This window comes from Aquila chrysaetos, chromosome 2 (assembly GCF_900496995.4).
Source record: "Aquila chrysaetos chrysaetos chromosome 2, bAquChr1.4, whole genome shotgun sequence".
Lineage (NCBI taxonomy): Eukaryota > Metazoa > Chordata > Aves > Accipitriformes > Accipitridae > Aquila > Aquila chrysaetos.
In genome coordinates, this window is record NC_044005.1 from 6,507,523 (window position 1) to 6,522,895 (window position 15,373).

Here is a 15,373-nt window from a genome sequence, read left to right on the forward strand (position 1 = left end):
ATGGCTGTCATACAATTCTTCACCCTGCTTGTGCAAAGCATCCTCTGGAACGCTCAGATGGTCGGTGATGAGCTGGATGAGGCCACACGCGAGCGCATGCAGCAGCGCAAGGAGTACCTTAGGTGGGAGATGACTCGGCTGCTGCAGGAGCTGGAGCAGGGGACGCAGGAGCTGGCGCAGAGGACCCAGGAGCAGAGCGGCTTTGCCTGGGGAGCCCTGCTCTTTGCTGCCTTGTGGCAGTGGCAGTTCTGGGCCGTTGCTGGAGTCCTGCTCCTGCTCTTCGCGCTCTGCTGTCGGCTCAGGAAAAGGAGCCATCAGCCAGCCAGCAGCAGCAAGGAGGCCAGCTGCAGGAAGAAGGCGGATAAGGAGGAGCAAAAAGTAAAATCCAGTGTTGCAGTGGATGTGGGCAGAATTTCGGTGAAGCGCCTCCTGGACCTGCCAGAATCGTTCATGATGGTGGATGAGATGGTGGATGAACTTCTTCATATCTGCCGATAACTTTCCAGGAATAGTTTTATGCCGCGACTGAAGCCAGCTGTCGGTGTGAGAAGCGCCTTAGAAGGTTGGAGTCTCTGTGAGGATGATGCTGTCTACCACCTGCTCGTGCCCCTGAAGCCCCCCCGTGGGCACGCCTTCCACCTGCAGCTGGGCACCACGGGGGAGATGCCAGCGAGGAACTCCAGGCTCCGCGTGGAGCTGGAGTGCACCTGCATGAGGGAGCGGCTGGTGGAGGACGTGCTGTGCTTCCTGCACCACCCCGAGGAGGAGCTGAGGAAAAATCAGGGTCCCAGCCTCCTACGTACCCTCTGCACCGGCCCCTACCTAGACATGGAGAAAACCACCCGCTGGTTCCAGATCCTGGTAAAAGCAGCCTGGGTGGTTTTGCCTCAGTCGAGACACTACCGTTTAACCGTGCTGCCCTCCAGGCGCTCCTGCAAGCTCCGGCTGACAAACGCTTCCGATAGTCCCCTGCTGATCGAGATGATATTTGGGGTGCAGCAAGATGGCTTGGACACCTTCCTGAGCATCGAGTAGGCAGAGGCCAGTGTTACCAGCAGCAGGACGTGGCCAGAGAGCTGTGCTATGGCAGAGGTGCAAATCTTCAGGCACAGGGCCACGCCTGAAGTCACTCCCCGGGGAGCTGCTGCTGCAGAACGGAGCACACTGGACACGGAGAACACGCTCCTCAACTGGCAGTGGGAATCGCTGCCACAGGATTCCGCCACAGCAAAAGCACACGCTGCAGAGTGGGACCCGATGCAGCCGAAGGGGCCATTGCAAGGAGCCTTGCGACAGAGATGCCTGTGACCACGCGGACAGCGACCGCCCTCCCTCTCTGAGAGAGTCCATTCCCTCCGGGAGATCCACCGTGCGCAAAGATGTCAATAAATCTCTTGTTTGGACAAAGGCTGTGTCCGTGAGTGTCCGTGCATCTCTGGGTCAGGGAATGCGGGCATAGGGTGCTGACAGCTCAGCTGCCACGGCGTCGGGGAGCGTCTTGCAGAAGAGCTGGTGCAGTGGGCTCTGGTCTCAGTGATTCACTGGGCTTTGGCTTCCCAGGTGCTGTGGGGTAATGCCAGCAGGCAGCTTGGCATCATCACGCAGCTACTCAATGCCTTGCCCGCAGTGGCACGGTGGAGAGAATCTGGAGGGTAAAAGTGGGAAAGCTTGCGGGTTGAGAGAGGACAGTTCAGTAAGTAAAGCACAAGCTACACGCCCAGGCAAAGCAACGTAAAGAATTCATTCACTCCTGCCCTGGTCTGCCGACCAGACCCGCCTTTTTGGGAAGGCTTCTGCCTCCCTGGGGCTCGGGTTGAAGGCGTTACCAGGAAACTTCCGAGCCTTGTACGGCCCTCATTATTAGCCACTCTTACTTTTTCTTGTGGGTACCAAGGAAGTCGTGACAAGAAGTCCAAGGGCGAACAAAAGAGACTTCAGGGCCTCGGGGAGATTGGTAGAGGGATCAGGAGCACAGGTAGTATTCTCCTCTGTCCTCCCAGCTGTAGGGAATGACATTGAAACACACAGGCGGACGCAGCGTATCGGCACCTGGCTCCGAGGCTAGCGTCACTGCCAGAATTGGGGGTTTTTCAACCACGGGACGGTCTACGCGACACCAGGCCTGCTAGGGCCTGACGAGATCCCCCGTTCTCAATGGGGGAAAAGTATTTTTGCTCACGACCGAGCGGGGCTGACTGAAAGAGCTTTAAACTAGGTTTGAAGCGGGGAAGGGGTAAAATCAGTCCTACTAGTGATAAGCTAGGGATGGCGCGACAATGTTGGAGGAACGGTGCGTGGAGCTTTCGCTCTGCTCCACGATGTGCCGAGGACACTGGAGCGCGTTTGAAATGTTTGTAGGCTCAAGCGTGCGGTGCGAGGAAGAGACAGGAGGAGCTAGAGGCCTTGGCTCGGTCCCAGAGCAACGACATCACTGGCCTAAGGGACACTTGTTGGGAAGAGTCCTGTGGCCGGAGTGCAGTGACGGACCCTTCCAGGCTCTTCAGGAGAGAGAGGCAGGGCAGGCGAGGCAGAGGGGCAGTGCTGTATGTAAAGGAGGGGTTGGACCGTACAGCGCTTGCAGCTGGGGATGACGCGGTTGAGAGCCTCTGCGTAAAGATTAGGGGAAAAGCTAATAAAGGGATGTCCTTGCCGGAGTCTACTATGGAGCACCCAGCCAGGATGAGGACGCCAATGTATGAATCTATAAGGAATCTCGGGAAATCTCTGGATCAGTCGCCCTGTGTCGTCCTTATGGGCGGCTTCAGCTTCCCAGCTGCGAACTGGGGCTGTCACAGAGCAGACATGAACAGGCCCAGGAAATTCCTGAAGCCCACGTTGAAGACAACTCTTTGATACGGGTACTACGGGAGCCGATTAGGAAGGGTGCCCTCCTAGACCTGTTGTTTGTACACGGAGAGGGTCTTGTGGGTGAAGTGATGATTGGTGGCTGTCTTGGCCATAGTGATCAGAAAATGGTCGAGTTTACAATCTTTGGTGATATGGGAAACCCTGTCCGCAGAGCTACTCCCCTGGATTCTGGGAGAGCAGACTTCAGGCTGCTCAAGGAGCTAGTTAGCAAGGTCCCCTGGGAATCTGCTTTTGAGGGTATCGTTGCCCGTAAATGCCGGTCAATTTTGAAGAGCCGTTTCTTAAGGGCACAGGAGCGGGCAATTGCAATGTGTCGCAAGTCAAGCAAGAGGGGCAGAAGGGTGGTTTGGCTGTAGACCCTGGCGCTATAAGAAGTAGTGGCTGACGGCCGCCGTGTGGCAGAAGAGGTTCACTCATAGCTGTATTTGGTACACCTTCAGTGGGAATTCAATGATGGTGTACGGGCGAAGATTTGAGAGCTTTTTAATAATTGTCACATCAAAAGAGCTGTCTAACTATGCCGAAGTGCTAGAGAAGCTCAGGCTTCTCCCCGTTTTCAGTTAGACTGTGCAGAACATGGCCAGTTTTTCCATGATGCGCAAAGCTACAAGAACCTTCCTTGCTGTCGTGGTTTAACCCCAGCCAGCACCTAAGCACCACGAAGCCGCTCACTCACCGCCCCCCCCCCCCACCCAGTGGGATGGGGGAGAAAATCGGGAAAAAGAAGCAAAACCCATGGGTTGAGATAAGAACGGTTTAATAGAACAGAAAAGAAGAAACTAATAATGATAATGATAACACTAATAAAATGACAACAGCAATAATGAAAGGATTGGAATGTACAAATGATGCGCAGTGCAATTGCTCACCACCCGCCGACCGGCACCCCGCTAGTCCCCGAGCGGCGATTCCCCGCCCCACTTCCCAGTTCCTATACTAGATGGGACGTCCCATGGTATGGAATACCCTGTTGGCCAGTTTGGGTCAGGTGTCCTGGCTGTGTCCTGTGCCAACTTCTTGCGCCCCTCCAGCTTTCTCGCTGGCAGGGCATGAGAAGCTGAAAAATCCTTGACATTAGTCTAAACACGACTGAGCAACAACTGAAAACATCAGTGTTATCTACATTCTTCACATACTGAAGTCAAAACATAGCACCGTACCAGCTACTAGGAAGACAGTTAACTCTATCCCAGCTGAAACTAGGACACTTGCCTAATGATGGATCTTTGGAAAGTGAAGTTAATGCTGAGATGAGATGCTATCTCTGCATCTTTTGCACCGGTGGTTTTGTCTCTGTGACCTGACCTTTCCCCCCAAAAAGTTTGTTTCACTGAAAAATAGCCATGACACTGTGTTTACGTTGCATCTTTGCTGGTTCAAAGAGGTAAAGTACGTTATGGTTTTGGTATATGAAGGCAAGAAGAGAAACATGTTATTTGAGTAAGACCTTCCACGTGAATTTTTTCATTTGAATACATCCATGGTATTCCAGTTTAGTGCTTTGCATCCCCCCAGCTTCAAAGAGCAAGCTCTGAGCTACAGTTAAAGACAGTTTGCTGATCTCTCCTCTCGAACATGTTGCTTGTTTCTTGCTCCTTTTTTTTCCTCTTGTGTACCTTTGAGCTTTTGAACCAATGAAAGCAGGTTCATCTCGCAAAGTTCTTTTGATCAAGGACAAGGCTCAGAATGTGGGGGACAAAGGAGAATTACAAGCACTGACTGAGGCCATGAAGACAATGCAATCTGCTTAGCTCTCTGCATCCCAACGGATTGCTACCACAAAGACAGGTTTGCCAGTGACCTAGGCTAAAGCGTTTTCATCATATTAACTGGTTTCTATTCCAAGCGGCTCCAGGTTTTCCAGGCTCTTTGGCAACTTCCTGTCACTGCCTCAGGGTTGCTCACCCTTATGAAGGCTCTTCTTGGAGAGGGGTATCCTGGGTTGAACCTTCTCTTTTTTGTATTCTGTACAAATCCCGAGCCACTGACAACTCTGGCCACACCTGCATTATTAAAAACTGTTCTTGAGCAGTTTGTTTTCTGACTCCCAGAGGATAACTGGCACAGATAGCCAGATGCTGCAGGATCCCCATCCCAGTTGTGTTCAGGCACAACTGAAGATCCACTGTACAGCCCCTGGGTCCCAGCAGTGCCCCAGCCAGCAGCTGTCTCTTGCCCAGGAGCATGCTCTAGGACCTGCCTGGCAGCACTGGAAGCTTGCTGCCAGTTGTCACCTTTCCCTGAGCCCCTTGGCTCTCATGCTACAGAGACACAATTCCTCTGAGGAAGGGAATTAGTACAGTGCAGGGCTAGTTCCTGGGAGTCCCAAGATGCCAAGGAAGGAGGGCAGTCAGGAGCAGGCTGCATAAGAAGGAAGGTGGTTGTCCGGTGGTTTTCTGTGCAACTCTGAGGACCTTTAAAGGACCTTAAAAGAGCCTGTAGGCACGAGGGATGCTCATGTTGCAAGCTCACTACTGTAAGAAAAGCTCGCAGTAAAAGAAGTGCTTCAGACAGGACATAGATTCATCCGTGCCTGGCGCTGTTCATTGAGTAACAGCCAGGTCGCAGTTGCACATGAGCCTGCAGGCCATGCCAGTGGCCCTGAGTAAGCATCCCAAGAGGTGTGCCTAGGTGCAGGGGTGGTTGAGGACAGCACGATGTCTAGAGAGGATCCCATAGGTTATACTGTCCTGTCTGTGTGGAGAAGCTGCTCTGGGGACCGTTCGTTTCAAGAGGTGGGTGCCCTGGCTCGGCAACAGGCTGATGCTGCAGCTCTGTCAACAGGTAGCAGGATGACACCCATACACCGCACCACACCACGAATGTCCAGCACCACATCTCTCCAAGAAGGAAGGCTGAGGGAGATCTAATTGCTGTCTTCCACTACCCGGAGCCTGTCTTTCCTCAGAGGTGCACAATGAAAGAACGTGTCACGCGTTGCACCAAGGGAAGCATGCCATGAGAGCAGATAAGCCCTGGAAGAAGCAGCCAGAGAGGGTGGGGAATCTCCTTCTCTGGCAACATTAGAAGTTCAGCTGGACAAGACCCTGAGGGACATGTCCTAACTTTGGTGTTAGCCCTGCTTTAATTAGGGGGTGAGACTAAAGACCTCCAGAGGTCTCTTCCAACCCAAATTCCCTATGTTACTCTGTGAGAGTGAGGATCAAATGGCCTCGGTGACCTTGCTGTGCGGGTGAAAGACCTTATAGTGCAGCTGTTTCCATTGCTCTGGAGGCCTTCAGGTGGAGCTACCAGTAATGAAAGCATTGTCCAAAGATTGTTGGAGGGGACACTGTTGATGGTGGGGGGAGTCTTTTCATTGACGATGACAACAGCATAGATAAGCTTGTACAAAACCGCATTACTTGAAGACCTAATGTATATGATGAACAAAGAAAGAGCCAGCACAGGTCTCCAAATGAGCTGTTAGTGATGGCAGATAGATATATCACTGAGCAAAAGCAGCTGCTGTTTACAGTTGCCAGCACTGTGGCCAGGAGTCACTCAGCACTTGGGCAGTTTTCCATGCTGGGCTGCCTGGCACAGCAGCCCTTACCTCCTGCATACTAGAGCTCTCATCTCAGTATCAGCCAGCTAGCAAAGGCAAGTGACCAGCTTCAGCATTTTCTTCACTCATGGAAACCCGCCCCTTTCCTTGACAGCTGTCCGCAGGAATTTGGCTTGCAGATCTTAAATACAAAACCAGCAAGTCTGAGGATCTCTGCTGAAGAAAGCTTTAGCATAAGTGTTTAATAACCGGCAATAAGATCACAGCATAAAAAAAAAATGACCGGTGTTAGAAGACTGAATGTTCTGACCACAGTTACGAGTAACAGATATTTACAGGAGGAGTGGAAGGCAGTGTAAAAATGAGGGTCATCTAACAGTTTTAGCCCTAAGCACAACAGGAAGTACAACCACAATCACATGGTAAGGCATTTCCATGGCAACTGACAACATTTTCCATTAAGCTGGAATTAACTTCAGGCTATAATCTGCCTAAGGACACAGAACGCATAAGGATGCAGCAAGATAGCTAACACCATACGTAGAAAAAGAAACAGGCTGAACTGTGGGTACGATGGGAGTGGGAAGGAGCAAGAGCAGGACTCGGCATAAGAAAACCCTGTCCCAACACGTCGTGTCATGGGCAGGAAATGCTCCCTGCCCTCCATTACCACCGGATCTCACTACGTGGGTTTCCCTGCAAAGGACTGGGTAAATAATGCAGGTGCAGGAAGTCTGCATTGCTTCTCTTTCCCTGGTTCCATAATTGCGTCATGGGTCTGTCCTAGCTTAGGAACAAAAAGTATTCATTAACGACTGCCTTACCAGACACACTGATACCGAAAAGCCGGTCGAAGAAACTCTCCAAGACTCATTTTGGAGTTTTAGAAAGCAGGCGTTCTTTATTGCAGCGCTGGATGCATGGGGGATAGTTCCACCTAGCGTGCATACCACAGCTTTAGCACAAACAGGTTCTGTAGAATAACTAATTGCACATTAATCAGATTAGTATACATATACATAAAAATGACTGTAACCGATTATCATAGTACTGCCTACATCCGATCATGCGCAATGAAGGATTCATTTGAGTCGAAGGGCTGCTTTTACGGCCACCGACCCGTTTGAAGTTCTCGTTGGCTGTCCTTGAAGTCTTTATTCTTGTCCTTGTTCTTTGACCTTGAAGGTTAAGGCAGTTTCAATCACACGTGGTCAGTTTCAACATTGTTCTCATCTAGCATACAGGAACATCTAGTCGTAAGAGCAAAGAACTGCAAAACTTACGAGTAACCACCTGTTCTAGGGTGGTTTCGAGGATTCCCGAGAAGGTAAACACACACACACTGACTATAGGGGAAAAAGCAAGCATTTTATTAACTACACACATGCGTTACGCTAAGGGTATCTTACAAAGCAAAAAAACCCCACTATTAACATACCGACCCAAGGACTGTGAAGAAGAAGACGAACCTTCTGTACATTCTGTACATTCTTGTGTCGTCTTGCGCCGCAAGCTCAGCCCAGCAGTCGGTAGGTGCCAGCTTTACGTGGGCGTCCCCACGGAGGCAACGGTGACCTTGCCGAACACCGGCCCACTGCTCTTCGGAAAACCCCAGTATTTTAGACATTTGTGGAGGAACGGGTGTCGACACTCACGGCCAATGAGCGCCGAAACACACCTCGATTGCAACATAGGGAGCCTATGGCACACGCGCCCGCTGGCCAGGCGCGCTGCACGTGCCATAGCCATCCCTTCTATTGGTTCACGGGCACACGGCAAATTACCATAATCCATCAGTCACGATGCTCTAACCAACAGCAGGACTTTTGCAAGGTAAGCAAAATTATGTGTGGTGCCTTGTATTCCTCCATTATTGCACGTACTACCTCCCCTAACACTGCTCTACTTTCTTATCCCCATGGTCAGCTTTTCAAACAACAGACAATAAACTATCTGTTCCCTGTGCTGACTGCGTTTTTTAGTTATCTACTTCTTACTCAGTGTCCATCCATGGACCAAAATTCCATCTTTTAACCCTTCCGTACACACCACCTCTGCTAGTTAATTCCTGGGCTATACTTTTGTCTGTTGTTTCAATCATAGTGTTAGTATAAGATTGCTAATAATGATATACCAAATCTCACTTTTACAGTCACCTAGCAGCAAACCAGTTTCCACGGCTGTTACAAAATATTAAAACCATCAAAATATTTAGATATACCATACAGAATGTATGGAAATATGCTATCAATTCCCCCCCTTTCTGTTTGAGGCTACTAATTCTTTTAGTAGTCTCACTTGAACATAGATTGTGTCACAGCTCGTTTTAAGACAGCTAAAAGTGATGCGGATTATAACAATGATGATAAATACTTCTCTTGTTTTGTTGGTGCGACAAGGGAAAGCTTCAGGCTACCCAGTAACGGTATCAACTAGAACTAGGATATATCAATATCCCTCTTATTGAAGCAATTCTGTAAAATCAATTTGCCGATACTTTCCTGGAGAATCTCCTTGTTTCGTAACTCCAAAAGTGATTTTATTATTGGTTTGGGGATTATTGCGTATACAAATTTCACACCCAATTGTAATTATTCGAATAATTTTTGTCATATCTCTATTCAAAATACACTTTTGTAAATGTTTAACAAGGTTTTCTGTTCCCTAACGTACTTTGTTATTTTCAGCCCGGGCAATTTCTCTCATTATTGCAGGTGGGACTATTATTTGACCTGTTGGTGTTACAGCCCATCCTGTTTCATTTCGATTAGCCTGCAGTTTAATAGTTAATTCTTCATCTTTTTCATTATAATTTGGAGCATCTTTCGGTAAATTTACACTTTTCTCTGGAACTAGTGCTAGGATGCCTTTTTCTGCAGCCTCTTTAGCAGCTCTATCAGCCAATCCGTTACCTGTTTCAAGGACAGTCCTACCTGACTGATGTGCTTTACAGTGCATTATCGCGACTCCTGTTGGCTTTTGAATGGCTTCTAACAATTTCAGTATTTGTTCTGCATGCTGAATGGTGGTTCCTCGTGCAGATAACAGTCCTCTTTCTTTCCATATTGCTCCATGTGCATGTACTACCCCAAAAGCATACTTTGAGTCTCTCCAAATGCTGATTCGTTTTCCTTGACGTAGTTCCAGTGCTCGAGTAAGAGCTATCAATTCAGCCTTTTGGGCAGATACATCTGAAGGCAAAGCTCGTGATTCAGTTACCTTCTCAGTAGTGGTTACCGCATATCCTGATAAACGTTTTCCTTCACGGATGAAACTGCTTCCGTCGGTATATAGCTCCCAATCTTTTTCTTCCGGTGGCGCACCTCGGAGATCCGGTTGGCTGGAGCAGACTTCTTCAATTGTCTGCAGGCAGCCATGTTCCAGTTCTCCTTCAAGTTGATCAGTTGTTAAAAACACAGCAGGGTAAACCATCTTCTGTCTCAGCTGCAATTAACAGGTCATCCACATATTGCAACAAGATTCCTTGATTATTTTCTTTCTTCCAAATCTCTAATTCTCGTGCCAATTGACTTCCAAAAATGGCAGGGCTGTTCTTAAAGCCTTGAGGCAAGACTGTCTACGTATATTGTGTTTTTCTCCCAGTCTCAGGATCTTCCCAGTCAAAAGCAAAAAGCTCTTGACTATTGGGATCCAAGGGAATACAGAAAAAGGCGTCTTTCAAGTCTAACACTGTGAACCATTCTTGTCTCTCTGTTAGGGTTGTTAACAAAGTATAAGGATTTGCTACTACCGGGTGAATATCTTGTACTATTCGATTTATCACTCTGAGGTCTTGAACTAGCCTGTAATCTTTTCCATTAGCGTTTTTAACAGGCAAGGTTGGGGTGTTATATTTGGATACACATTCTATTAACAATTTGTACTTTAGAAATTTTTGTATTATCGGTACTAACTCCTTCCGACTTTCCAGTTTTAGGGGGCATTGTTTAATTCTTACCAGACTCGATCCTGGCTTTAAATCAATTCTCACAGGCTCTGCTCTTTTGGATTTACCAGGAACTTCCTCAGCCCAGACGATGGGAATTACAGCATTATTTACTTCGACTGGTATGATCCTCTGCTTTCGGTAGCCGTCCTGTAACAACAAAGCCACTGCTTCGATATGTTTAGTTTCTGGAATTAAAATTTTAATCTCACCATTTTTAAATTTAAATTTTAATCTCACCATCTTTAAATTTAACTTCTGCTTCCAGTTTCTCAAGTAGGTCTCTCCCTAACCGGGGTTTGAGGAGAATTTGGCAAACACAGAAACTGATGAGTGACCCACTGCTTTCCTAATTTCATTGTCAAAGGCTTAAAGAAAGGTCTAGCCTCTCATTCACCTGTCGCACCAACAACACTGCTTTCTTCAGAACTTAACTCCCCCTCTAAGGTGTTTAAAACTGAAAAGGTGGCTCCAGTGTCAACTAAAAATTCAATTTTCTGTTCTCCCAGGTTAGCTGTCACCAGAGGTTCTGCTGGGAGACTCCCCTCCGGTCCCCGTCAGATACTTTCACTCAACTTTCCTAAGAAAGGGGGAACTTGCTGAGATTGTGCGGTCGAAATTGGGATCACTTGTGACCTTGTAGGTCTCAGGGGAGATTCTCCTTTCCAGTGTCCTTCTTGTTTACAGTACGCACACTGATTCGGTCCCAGGGGCTGGTTTAATCCCACTGGTGGCCCCAGTCCAGTTCCTCTCCTTTGTCCCATGCCAGCTCCTACTTCCAGAGCAGCTACTAACCTTGCACTCATTTTACTCTGTAATTCATCTCTCTTTCTATATGCCACCCAAGCAACTTCTAATAATTTTCCCCAATCTCGAGAATCTGCTCCTTGTAAGTTTTGTAATTTCCTTCTGATATCATCAGAGGATTGTCCTATAAATAAAGGAGCCAACTGAGCTTTTCCGTCTTCAGACTCAGGATCCATATTATAGTATATTTCCTAGCATCTTTCCAGTCAGGATCCTGAGTCTGAATCATTGTTTCAAAAGCCTGGGCTGTTTGATCAGGGTTTTCTTGATAGCTCCCAGCTGGTACTTCCCAATTATTTAAATCCACAATAGAAAAGGGTACTTTAATAGTTGCCACACCCTCAGTCCCAGGCGCCTGACGGAGAGGAGCTTGAATAACTTCGCTCTGTTTAGCTCTTGTTTGCCCTGCGACAGGACTATGCATGGGCTCTCTTTCATCACTATTTCTGGGAGCAGTTCTAGGTGGGGCCCTTTGAGATCCAATTACAATTTCAGTATCATCCTCTCGTTCTTGCTTGCATAGCTTTAAACATCTTTGCCCAATACTACAGGCAGAACAACACCTTCTGAGCTTATTGTCACCTTTTTGTTTCCCTCTTTTTCTAAAGATAGCCCAAAAGGATCGCTGGGTGGCATGTTAATTCCACAATCCTTTTGCCACTCAGGATGATTCTTTAAGGTAAAGAACAAATCACAATACATAACTTCATCCCATTTCTGCTCACCTCTCAAAAATAACATCAGTTGTAACATGGTGTTATAATGCAGCGTCCCATTCACAGGCCACTTTTCCCATTCGTCAAGCTTATACAGAGGCCACCAATGATTACAGTATTTAATAAAGTCTTCTCTCCGCAGGTTGCCACCCGGGACACCCTCCAGCTGTTTCCAGTGCTTTAAAACACACCCCAGAGGTGATTTTTTAGGGAGTTCACTTGACTGTCCTGTTCCCATTATCAATACCTTCAATATACAAAAATCAAAATCAGAAAATTAAATATCAAAGCCTAAGTCAAAATACCAAACAGAATCAATCAGAGATCTAAGGTCATATCCAAAATCAATAGTCAAATCCCAAAGCCTTAATCAAAGTACCAAGACCAAACCAAAGGGCTATCTGTGAGAGACTGAAAGAGTTAATGTCTCAAACATTGTGGTGGGGCAAGTTCTGCTTAAAGACAAACCCTGCACAGCAAGGAGCTAAGGTGAAAAGCCCATCAGCTCAGACATCAGCAACAGGAGGGGGAGGGCGTGCTGGAGGGTGCGCAGCTCCCTGTTCTGATAAGCTGTTCTGATACAAAGATCAAACAATGGCAGTGTCTGCAGGGAAGGAGAAGTTACTCCACAAAGACCCCCAAGCCCAAAGGCTCACAAACTGTTCGTTAACCCGACGAGTTCAGGTGCCCACCCGAAGGAGGGGCAAGGATGATAAAAGGACACCAACTGAAGCCCCGGGTGCGCAAGCCCACCGGGACTGGACCCATCGGCTGACTGGACCCCTTGGCTGACTGAACCAACGCTGGACCCAGGACCGGTGAAATCTTTCTCTCTTCCTTTTTCTCCCTCTGTCTTCTCTCTTTCCTTTTCCTTTTCCACAATCCCTACACCTCATCCGTTTCAAGATATAAACCGTTGACCAAGTCTGAGACTAAGAGTGGATCCAGCCGCCCCTAGATCCTTCTCTGAGGAGGAGTCTGGAAAGCAAGGGGGTCTGCTCTGAACCTCGTGACTCAACGGGAGGGATCTCCTTATTCCCTGAATCGATGTATATGGTTACACAGTTTACAGAAGTAGTCTTATGCCAGTTCCTGTTGGGAGAAACCCTGCCACCTACTACCACGCCTCCCCAGTTCAGTTTGCTTCTGTCATGAATAAAATCTTTAACTGATCCTTTGGTGTCGTTTCACCTGAATTTAGCCCGAGGGAATTTCGAATTAAACGCAACTCCCTGGGCTGTCCAGTCTGGGTCATGACAGTATCTCCGCCTTCAACCAGCGAGACGAATACCCTTTACCAGAGAAGTACTTCTACCAGAATACCAGATTTTTAAGGGTCCTTTTAGATTTCTTCCTTGCTGACTTCTCTTAGTCAGGCTTACAGGTAAGAGTACCAGACCAGAATACCAGAAACAGGTTAATCAAAAGAATGCCTTTAAATAAAACCTTACCAGTGGCCTTGGCTTGTGAGCCCGGGGAACAGGGATCAAGGGTCTCTCCGAGAAATCTCGGTGCCGGCTGGAGGTCCTGCGATCCCACGTCTGTCGAGCCTCAGAAGCCTTGTCCCATCTGGGTCGCCAAAATGGTACCGAAAAGCCGGTCGAAGAAACTCTCCAAGACTCGTTTTGGAGTTTTAGAAAGCAGGCGTTCCTTTATTGCAGCGCTGGATGCAGGGGGGATAGTTCCACCTAGCGTGCATACCACAGCTTTAGCACAAAGAGGTTCTACAGAATAACTATATTGCACATAGAATAACTATTAATTGCACATTAATCAGATTAGTATACATATACATAAAAATAATTGCAACCGATTATCATAGTACTGCCTACATTCGATCATGCGCAATGAAGGATCCATTTGAGTCGAAGGGCTGCTTTTACGACCACCGACCCGTTTGAAGTTCTCGTTGGCTGTCCTTGAAGTCTTTATTCTTGCCCTTGTTCTTTGACCTTGAAGGTTAAGGCAGTTTCAATCACACGTGGTCAGTTTCAACATTGTTCTCATCTAGCGTACAGGAACATCTAGCCGTAAGAGCAAAGAAATGCAAAACTTACGAGTAACCACCTCTGCTAGCTAATTGCTTGGCTATACTTTTGCCTGTTGTTTCAATCACAGTGTTTAGATATACCATACAGAATGCATGGAAATATGCTATCAACAGTGCCTCCATGATTGCCTGGGCCCTGACCAGCCCCCCAGGGCTTCACTCCACCCTGTCCATGGCCCAGGATCCCCCTCCAGCTCAAACCAGGGCTGTCAGTCCCTGGCCCAGTGACGCTGCAGGTTGTTAGTTTCCAGCTTCCCCCAGCCTTGCCCAGCCTGCCCGCGGGCCCCGACGAGCCAGGCCCACCAGCGGGCCAACATCCCAGCCAGTCCTCGGCCTGGCCCCATCCCCACAGCCCTGCCTGGCCATCCCTGGACATGACTCTGAGCTGCAGACTGCCTTCCTGGCTTGAAATCAGCCTGCCTCGTCGCCGGCAACCTGCGCGATGATCTGCCCGGCCGGGCCCAGCTCCAGCTGACCGCGAGCCCGTCGCGCCGGGCGCTTTGGAGCTCCCCCTCGCCACCCCCGAGCGGCCAGCGGGCACGAGGCACCCCCGCGCCCGCCCAAGGGCCTCGCTCCTCACGGGCGGCCCCGGCCCTCCCCTCCGCAACTGGAGCGGAGGCTGCGCTTCTGCTAAACAACATGGCCGCCCGGCAGCCCCGCGCCCCAGGACTACAGCTCCCAGCATGCCCCGGGGCGCTCCTTCCCGCTGCGTTCCCCTGCCGGCACACCATGCCCGGCCCGGCCCCGGCCCCTTGCAGGCCGCATGGCCGCCTCCGCGGGGCTGCCCCGGCCCCGGTCCCAGAGCCCCGCTGGGGCAGGGAGGAGGAGGAGAGGGGGACAGGGCGGTGGGGCGGCAGGAGAGGGACGGGAGCTAAACAGAGGGACGGACGGCAGCAGAGCAGAGGGGCGCGGGGTGTCCAAAGGCGGAACACTGGCGAGGGGCGGGCAGAGGCACCGAGCGAGAAAGGGATGCAGGGGCAGAGCGGGAGGGCGCAGGAGCGGGCCCTTGCAAGGAGCTGGCCTTGCAAGTCAAGCAAGGGGGCAGAAGGCTGGCGTGGCTGAGCAGGAGTCTCCTCTGGGAACTTAGGTGGCCGACGGGAGCGTGTGGGCTCTGGAGAGGGATCTGGGGGGTCTTGGTTGGTGGTAAGCTCAGTAGGAGTCAACAACGTGCCCCGGCGGCCCAACGGGCCAGCCATCTCCTGGGGCGCGTTAGGCACAGCAGAGCTAGCCGGTGGAAAGAAGGGATTGACCCACCACGCTCAGGAGGGCTGCGGCCTCGCCTCGTGTACTGCGTGCAGCTTTGGGCTCCACAGTGTAAGCGGGATGTAAAGGTATTAGAACGCGTCCAAAGGAGGGCAGCGAAGACGGTGAAAGGACTAGCGGACGTGTCCTGATGAGGCGCAGCTGAGGACACTGGGTTTGTTCAGCTTAGAGGAGAGGAGACCGAGGGCTGGCCTCATCGCTGCCTACAACTTCCT

General features: G+C 49.7%; 2 protein-coding genes and 1 pseudogene across 2 annotated transcripts in view; 2 read left to right on the plus strand and 1 right to left on the minus strand.

Annotated features, from left to right (window-relative positions):
• LOC115337946 lies at positions 1-1,431 on the plus strand (annotated as a pseudogene).
• The window catches only part of LOC115337960 (inositol 1,4,5-trisphosphate receptor-interacting protein-like 1), a 20,689-nt gene continuing 6,296 nt past the window's right edge, over positions 981-15,373 (plus strand). The window contains exons 1-2 of the mRNA XM_030006366.2: positions 981-1,076; positions 1,346-1,417. The gene's annotated coding sequence lies outside the window, so the exon portion shown is untranslated. The remainder of the gene's footprint in view (positions 1,077-1,345; positions 1,418-15,373) is intronic.
• LOC115337873 lies at positions 8,575-13,456 on the minus strand. The gene is made up of 4 exons (XM_030006304.2): positions 13,297-13,456; positions 11,855-12,092; positions 10,335-10,489; positions 8,575-9,820 (listed from the first exon to the last, which is right to left on the minus strand). Exons 2-4 carry the CDS (start codon positions 12,081-12,083, stop codon positions 9,041-9,043), a joined length of 1,164 nt encoding a protein of 387 aa, XP_029862164.1. The 5' UTR covers positions 12,084-12,092; positions 13,297-13,456; the 3' UTR covers positions 8,575-9,040.